The sequence below is a fragment of the Tarenaya hassleriana genome, unplaced genomic scaffold (assembly GCF_000463585.1).
Source record: "Tarenaya hassleriana unplaced genomic scaffold, ASM46358v1 Cleome1, whole genome shotgun sequence".
NCBI classification, from domain to species: Eukaryota; Viridiplantae; Streptophyta; class Magnoliopsida; order Brassicales; family Cleomaceae; genus Tarenaya; species Tarenaya hassleriana.
In genome coordinates this window covers 7032980-7041519 of record NW_010960187.1, presented here as the reverse complement: position 1 = coordinate 7041519, position 8540 = coordinate 7032980, and the positions used below count along the sequence as shown (strand labels likewise).

The window sequence follows — 8540 nt, the reverse complement described above, 5'->3', positions numbered from 1 at the left end:
CCTACACGATACTTCTCAGCTTCTAAAGTCCAAACATCGAGCTTCCAACCATCGGAATATGGCGAAACCAATGGAAGTGTGTTCAAAAGATTCAGTTTCCTCACACCATCTTCCCCTAACCCCAAATCTTTTCCATGTTTCACGGGAAATTTAAAGGCTTTTTTAGCTTTATCTTCATCTACCATAAACTGCCTTTCGAGCTCGCTTACGCCAAGAGCTGGATCCCAATTCACCAACTCGAGAACCCTTTTCCCGTCTTGTCCCATCACGACCCGGAAATAATCCGGGTATTTCCCGACCCGGTCCCTGAAATCCTCTGGGATGCCAAAAAGCAGTCGGGTATGGTAAATTTTGCTGAGTGGAATCCGTTTATCCTTGGACATCATCAGAAGCTTCCGAACCCTATTGACCCGATCAAGCTCCATAGAATCCATAATCGCTCTTTCCTCATCCAGCAGATCCTCCATGAACTCCGAGAACCCAAACCACATCTTCCCGTCGGTGTGACGGTAAGTCTGGAAGATAAGAGGGTGGCGCGTGAGGAAACGTGCCACCTTGCGCCCGCGCGGGAAACCCATCTCACGATGGAGCTTGCCGGCGTCATCGAGCCGGAGAATCCGCTCGGGCTGCTTCGAGAGGAACTCCTTGGATCGGGTCAGGAACCGGAAATGGGCGTCACGCCCAACGAGCGATTCGAAGTGAGCGACTCGGGTCGAATCCGGTTGCACGGGTTTGGTTCGAGGCGAATCCGGCTTCTTACGCTTCTTCCGATACTTCTTCGGCGTTTTGGTTATGAGAAAGGAGGTGGAGAATGGCAGGGTCCTTAAATTAGGGTTAGGGTTTTGAAAACTCGGCGAAATTCTCCCGGGCAGAGACTGAAGCAGCTGATTCTCAGATTTTAGGGCTTTTGAAAATAACCGGAGAGACGCCATTTTCTTCAACACAACGTAAAAAAGAGCTTACATTCAGAATATATCACATAATTATGTGTAAAAATAAAATAAAAAGAGAAAATTAATGTCCACGACCAGGCGGGAATTCAAAATGGGTCCACACATCATATAGCCCAACAACAATTACGCCCACGTTTTGGGCTTCGATTTGGCCCGTTAAGAGTTGTAACGATATGACATTAGGGCCTTTAGGCCCACATAGGATGCAGACCAAGAGATACATAGGTCCACATAGGACGCAGACCAAGAGATACATACATAGGTCATGGTTGTGTTTGTGTATTAGGACAATCGTATGATATAGTTCGAAATGCCATATATGTTAAATTTGTGGTATTTCTTTTACATAAATACTCAACAAAATTCTATATGAAATATAAAAGAATACATAGAATAGTGACAAAAAATAGCAATAATGCCTTGAGTTTTCCATTCAAATTCAACCAAATAACATGCGCATATACAAAGAACTTAAATCAAATCAATAAACTAACAAAACTAAATATTCTATCATAGATATTTATCCATATCTTTAACAATTTGTATAATCACGGATATGAATAAGTTCAAAGTGTAATTCTTCCGTATTAGGACAACTAGGTGTATCATGATCCCAAACGCAAACCTATAGCAGAAAAATCGGATACCGATATAAACAAAAAGAGTTAAAAAAAAACATTTCCATACACTATTGGATGAATATTGTATATGAATATGGAAAGAAATGTATCTCACCTTATGCAAATGCAAAATGTATTATAATTAGGTTACCCTAAATAGCATGTCAAACCAATGTTGCCAAAGTAGAGGTGTTGACTGTTAGAGACAAATAAACAGGAACTACATGCGAAGGGGACGTAGTTTCGTAGTTCAAGAATGCATTTATTATATTACCCAAAACTACCATTTCTATATAATAAAAAACAAAATTATTCATAGTACACGTATAATATATGGTAGAAACCTAAATGTTCAAGAAAATTCCAAAGATTTTCGATACCCTGCAATGAAATTCTTGCCAAAAATTGGAGGGTGTGGTCCACAGAATTTAAGGTGCTTCACAATGTGATCTATTTATAGGCAAAGAAATGAAACAGAGGAGATTTATGAGCCTCTTGACAAAGGTTGTTTTCACTCAACCACATGTATTATCCAGCCAAACCCTACTCATGTTGAAACCCCTAATCTCATTCATGCACACCTTCGGTACGTATATATTATATGATCGTATATACATTATACACCTTAACGATTGGCTTGTGTATTGATCGTGTATTCATGACTCTTTTCGCATTATTTTCGATAGCAGATCCGCTTCGTATACGTATAATAACTCGTATTTATACGATACGTCTCCATTGAGCTCGGAACGAAAAGAACTACACATGTGATTTGATTTGGTACCTACAGAAGATTATTAGTTAGGGATAGTTATTGTAGCATTAAATACTGCGTAGAGCAATCATTATATAAAGCCATCTTATAGGTTAAAATAAGATTCCGAAACAAACATTCCCCTTTGCGATCTCTCTTTCTCTCTCTCTAACTATTGTTCTCCTTGTTTCAAATGGATCCACAAGAACAAATCTCATCAAGCTCCTCTTCCGGAAACCCTAGAGATGATCTGAAACCGTTATACCTCTTCCCAAACACGCCCTTAAACCCTATTTACGACGACTTCATTGAGCCTTTACCTCTCATCGATCTGATCAACTCAAATACTAATAAAGAAGAGGAAGAGGACGAGGAAGAAGATGATGAAGAAAACGAGTACGAGAATGACGATGAAGTGAACTTGTCCTTACACATCGGCCTTCCTGAGTACTATCCTTCAAAATGTAAGAAGAGGAGGAGGAAGAAGAAGAAAAAGGAGAAAGAGAAAGAGATCGCCATTGATGAGGTTGGAGAAGGTCACGTGGTTTCCGGCAAGCCGTACTGGATTCCGACAGCGGAGCAAATACATATAGGGTTTACTCATTTTACTTGCCATGTCTGCTTCAAGTCATTCAACCGCTACAACAACCTTCAGGTATACGTTGACTCTAAACTACATGCATACATATCTGCATGCATAAACTACAGGAAAATACGCACGTAGATACAACATAAACAATCATCATCTTCGCGTTTATATATAATATAGCACTATCTTTTTTGGGTTTATTTGAATTTATTTTTCTAAACATTTTTTCTGTGTAATGATTTTGAAAAAGTGATTGTTAAGGTTTGAAACGTGATCTAGGATCTTGAATTCTTGGTCAATTCTGAGATTTTGAGTTCAACCCATATTTAAAAAAAAAAATTGTTTTGAGTGATAAATATTTTCCACCAACAAAAAAAATGAAAACCGTTGATTTAGTGAAATAAATCGGCGAAATAGTTCAGCGTTTTAATTATATCTATCTAAAAAATAGCAAATTTATAAGAAAGCAGGCAATGAAATCCAATATAGTTAATAGAATTTATATCGATTATAACATAAATATATAAGTCAAACTAGATCGTATAAACCAACGGATTAATTAAAAGAAAATGAAAATGTGACAGTTAAATTATACAAAGTAACGGAAGATGTTAAAAGGTTAGATACTCTTATCCAAACACATGTTCTTCTCCAAACCCTCCACTTCTTTTGCCTTCCGAAATCAATGTGATACGATACAAACACTTTCGTAATACGTATATATATATATATACATATATATATATATAATTAATAATCTTGTTTATCACATGGCAGATGCACATGTGGGGACATGGTTCACAATACAGAAAAGGCCCAGACTCACTAAAGGGCACACAACCACGAGCAATGCTAGGGATCCCATGCTTCTGCTGCGTCGAGGGCTGCAAGAACCACATCGACCACCCGCGTTCCAAGCCGCTAAAAGACTTCAGAACGCTCCAAACGCACTTCAAACGCAAACACGGCCACAAACCCTACGCCTGCCGCTCCTGCGGCAAGCAACTCGCCGTCAAGGGCGATTGGAGAACGCACGAGAAGAACTGCGGCAAACGCTGGGTCTGCGTTTGCGGCTCCGATTTCAAACACAAGCGCTCCCTCAAGGACCACGTCAGGGCCTTCGGATCCGGTCACGGTCCGTACCAGACCGGGCTGTTCGACGACAATGTGGCGGTTCTTGATCGCGCCACTTCGTCTTTGTCCGAGACTAACGTGTTCTCGTACAACAGCTACAGGTAGACGACGTCGTTTCATTGCATGGATTTTGGATTTTTCGTCACGTGCGGTTTCGTAAGTGATGATGATTTGGATAAGATTGTTCTACTGTTGTGGGTTGCATGTGTTTAATCCGGATTCCGAAGTGCTTATAATATAGAGTAAGCTATGTTCGATGGATTGGTCTTTTCGAGTGCTGTCTCGTCAATAAACTATGTGTTCTTATTTAAATCTCTATACGATCATTAATGAAATAGATTAATCAAATAAAAATCTGAAAGCGACATTTATTCACTTATCTTAGAAGTTTATTGTTAAACATTTTTAACTTATTGTGAAATAAAAATTCAGATCAAGGGTCGACTTTAAATTGGTACCAATGTTATTGTTTCTGTCTTTAATCTTTTTATTGCTTCCATTTACATTTATATTTGGTGTACTTCAAAACCGAATAGAGCCGAATTCAATATGTAAATTTTGCGACCGAAATGAATCTAATCATAAATTAATCGGATATAAATTCTTTATTGAATTAATCCAACTACAGCTATAAATTTGAATCACATGTAAAAATAATTAAATACAAACTAAACTATTTTTTTAAATAGCATTTTTCGAAAAGTTCTATTACAAATGGAATACGCACTAAATAGAAAATAGAATAAATTATCATATATACATACTTTGAAGTTTTTTATAAATGAAATGAATGGAGATATTTTTATAAGTTATTCTCCAATTTGTTTATAAAATTTACATATGGCTTTTTAAATGTTACAAAAAATTTCAATCCTATAAATAAGAGTCTTGTTTTCATTTTTCAAAACACACAAAAAACAAAACACAAATCAAAACCAAGAGTTTTCTAAAAGAAAGAAAACACATATTTTTTCCTTTGTGATTCAAGTCGTTTTTTGAGTTCGACGAGATGGCGGAGTTTGAAGTAGCATTGTTCCGGTTAGTACGTCCGTCCTATCGTAGGAGGATATATTTCATTTAACCATAGATACCGCACGAGGAATAATTTCCTTAAAGAGACACGGTTCGTTATGGGTCCAGATTTGGTTTTCCGGTTTAAAAAAACATATTGATATAATGATATTGGTTTGATCATAACTTTCTATACCGTTATCGGAATTGTATGTTCTTGACGTCTTTTTGTAGATATCGAAATTATCTTTCTAATGGTGTATAACATGTATGATTTGGTCGTATATTCTGGAAGTTATTAAGCTCGAAGTTCTTGGAATGAAACTGGAAGTTAATAAAACATGAATATGAGAGAGATATAAAATAACACACCCAACAATATATATATATATATATATATATGAAGATTTACACTTTCTTTTTATTTGAAATATATGTGCACACAAGTTACGTTGAATATATATAAATAAAAGGATGAAATTGTATATTTCTTTATCGGCAATTTATTAAATTGTAGTCGCAAGTATCCAAGAAAGTGGTGCATGAATGGTCCACAGATTAATATTCTATCTTTTTTTTCTCCCACATTATCGTATTTCGTAAAAGTAACGAAACCACATTTAATTCCATTAAAAATTACTAAAAAACTAATTAAATTAGTTAGCTGAACCAAGCATGTGATAAGGATTAAATTAATCACAATACTTAAGCATTTCATGCCATAAATATTTTAAGAAATCGATTAGTTGATAATTGTTTTTCAAGTGTTGTTTCGCTATATCGGTGTTAGATTTTTAGATTTTACAGTATAAGATATGGAGAAATTTAAATAAATGGTCACACCATTTATCGAAACTCAAATTTGGATCGGGTTTAATGTTTGGTATCCAACCAATAGAGTGAACCCCAAACGATTTACTTTCTAATTTATCTATAAACTATTAATTAAAATATTTATAATACCAAGTTTTAAATGAATTATTCATAATACGATTTTTTTGGTAAAATATTTATGCATCTACGCACCATTTTTTGTTATTTCCTATTTGAGGACTTTTCTTTTGTCTCCCGTTTTTCAACAGTGTATTTGAGTATTTATTATTAATGACTTCGCAATAATTAATTTAACTTGCTAAATTATAAAAATTCCAATCAATATATATATATATATATATGTATATATATATATTCTTTTAACAAATTGTATTAGAAAACAAGTTCTTAATTTCAATATATATTCCTCATGCAGCTTTCTAAAGGGAACAAGGACAGCTACGAGGCTTCAGTCAATCCAGACAACAAGAATCACCACCTTTTTTTATATTCAAAGTTCAACGGTTCTTATATTTCAAATTATTAACAAATTTAGATTGGTATTCATAATCACTAACCATACAAACATATATATTGTTTTCATAAATCAATACACTTTAACGAATTTTATAAACTTATGGAATTTCCAGATCTTTCACCATATATGGTATACGTATTTACATAATAAGTTACTAATATTTTCAATAAAAAAATTTCGTTTAGTAAAAAAAAAATGAAATAATCAGGTATGGACATGTCTCAAGCCAAAGCCATGCGACACGCTGAAGCTGTTTTTACATATGATGTATATTCCATTTTTGCCGGAATATAGGGAATTGATTTTAAAATGTTATGATAATTATAACTAAATAAACAAAAAAAAATATTAAATTTAAAAAATAACGTTTGCCATGAATTGATTTTTGAGTAATATGCACTTCATCCAATATATAATTTGCAGTCGCAAGTGTATCATAAAGTTTCAGTACATTAGCTTGCTCCAGCTATAATAGCGAATGCCGCGCAAGCTTCACGAGCTTTGTGCCGCTTCTCATACATGGGCGCGTGAGGTCACGTGCCACGGAGGAGTGGCTCACATTGGATACTCCCTCGCCCAGTAGATAATCGCCAGCTGGACACCCAACCATTAAAAAGTTCAGAAAATGTTCCAGCCTGTCCAAGCTCCCAACGTAGCTTCGACCTCCCGAAATTAGCCTTCCAAAAATATCCGCGAGTTCATCTAGGAAAGGGCTTTTCCGTCTTTTCTGGTGTAAGGCTGTAACTAAGCTGTACATATATTACGCACACGCTTTATCGGTACGGTCAAATTTGATTCCTCCCTTTTTTTCTTTTTCTTTTCTTTAAATAATATAATTCCACTTTTACAATTACCAAAAACGTTTTGAACTCTGGAAACTGATCAAACAATTACAAAAAAAAATACAGAAGCTTTGTTAAAGTCTATAACTGAATTACAAAATTATTGATAATTAATATCACGACTGCGAATACATTGCAAGCATAATGAAAGTATGTTTGCAATTTATTCACATTTGTGATATTTACCAAAAATAATAATGAAGGTAGATGTGTAACACCATATTTGAATCGGAGACACAGTTCAGTAGCTGGCAAAAGGTACAACAACTAAGCCCATTCCAAATCCCCATGACCTTTTTTTTTCCCCTTACCTATTTCTATGCAGCTTCCTCTTCTTCCACTTTAAACCATAAAGTCCATCTCTTTTTTTTTTTCCGTGTATAATTAATTATAGATTATAGAAATTATTTTATAACTTATTTTTCGCAGGTATATATACCCCCCATCACACACTCCTTCACCTCACACCAAAACCCAAAACCCGAACAAATCATCGACTAAGCATTCCCAGCTTCTTCTCCCTCGTCCCTGAGTTTTTTCTTCAAATTTGAATCCAAAAGATGGGATCTTTTCTAGTCAATCTCTTCTTGTTCCTGTCTCTGTTCCAAATCTCTGTCTCTGCTCGGAGATTGGAAGAGACAGAGCAGTTCCGGCTGCTGAAATACCACAATGGCCCTCTTCTCTCCGGCAAGATCACCGTTAACCTCATATGGTACGGCAAGTTCAAGCCTTCTCAGAGAGCCATCGTCTCGGATTTCATCACCTCCCTCTCTCATTCTCCCGCCAACACCCACCAACCATCCGTCGCCACGTGGTGGAAGACCACCGAGAAGTACTACAAACTCGCCTCCGGCGACAAGAAGAACCCATCTCCTCGGCCTTCTTTGTCGATGTCCCTCGGGAAACAGATCCTCGACGAGGGTTATTCTCTGGGTAAGTCCCTGTCGGAGAAACAGATCCTCAAGCTCGCCTACAGAGGCGACCAGCACGACGCGGTCAACGTCGTTTTGACCGCCAATGACGTCGCGGTCCAAGGCTTCTGTATGAGCAAGTGCGGGACCCACGGGTCGGCTCCGGGTCGATCCTTGAAGGGGAAACGGAGCTCCAAGTTCGCGTACATCTGGGTCGGTGACTCGGCGACTCAGTGCCCGGGTCAATGCGCGTGGCCCTTCCACGCACCGGTGTACGGACCACAGAACCCGCCGTTGGTTTCGCCAAACAACGATGTGGGCATCGACGGAGTGATCATCAATCTGGCGAGTCTTTTGGCGGGAGCCGCCACGCAC

At 37.1% G+C, this 8540-nt stretch overlaps 3 protein-coding genes across 5 annotated transcripts in view; 2 read left to right on the top strand and 1 right to left on the bottom strand.

Moving 5' to 3' along the window:
- Window positions 1-950, bottom strand: part of LOC109115979 (protein ROOT PRIMORDIUM DEFECTIVE 1) — a 1892-nt gene extending 942 nt beyond the window's left edge. For both annotated transcript variants that reach the window (XM_019202952.1, XM_010545626.1), the window contains exon 1: window positions 8-950. In XM_019202952.1, coding sequence (XP_019058497.1) covers window positions 8-932 — 925 coding nt within the window. In that variant the 5' untranslated portion in view covers window positions 933-950. The remainder of the gene's footprint in view (window positions 1-7) is intronic.
- A 1165-nt stretch (window positions 951-2115) lies between these two features.
- On the top strand, window positions 2116-4344 carry LOC104816688 (protein TRANSPARENT TESTA 1). Of its 2 annotated transcripts, XM_010545620.1 has the most exons (3): window positions 2116-2159; window positions 2534-2982; window positions 3694-4344. In XM_010545620.1, exons 1-3 carry the CDS (start codon window positions 2123-2125, stop codon window positions 4153-4155), a joined length of 948 nt encoding a protein of 315 aa, XP_010543922.1. In that variant the 5' UTR covers window positions 2116-2122; the 3' UTR covers window positions 4156-4344. The 2 variants fall into 2 exon arrangements, with proteins under 2 accessions (XP_010543922.1, XP_019057999.1); XM_019202454.1 differs by lacking the exon at window positions 2116-2159 and having other exon boundaries at window positions 2467-2982.
- A 3359-nt stretch (window positions 4345-7703) lies between these two features.
- LOC104816677 (protein EXORDIUM-like) overlaps window positions 7704-8540 on the top strand; it is a 1390-nt gene continuing 553 nt past the window's right edge. Inside the window, exon 1 of the mRNA XM_010545610.2 lies at window positions 7704-8535. Within this exon, the coding sequence (XP_010543912.1) occupies window positions 7815-8535 (721 nt within the window). The 5' untranslated portion in view covers window positions 7704-7814. The remainder of the gene's footprint in view (window positions 8536-8540) is intronic.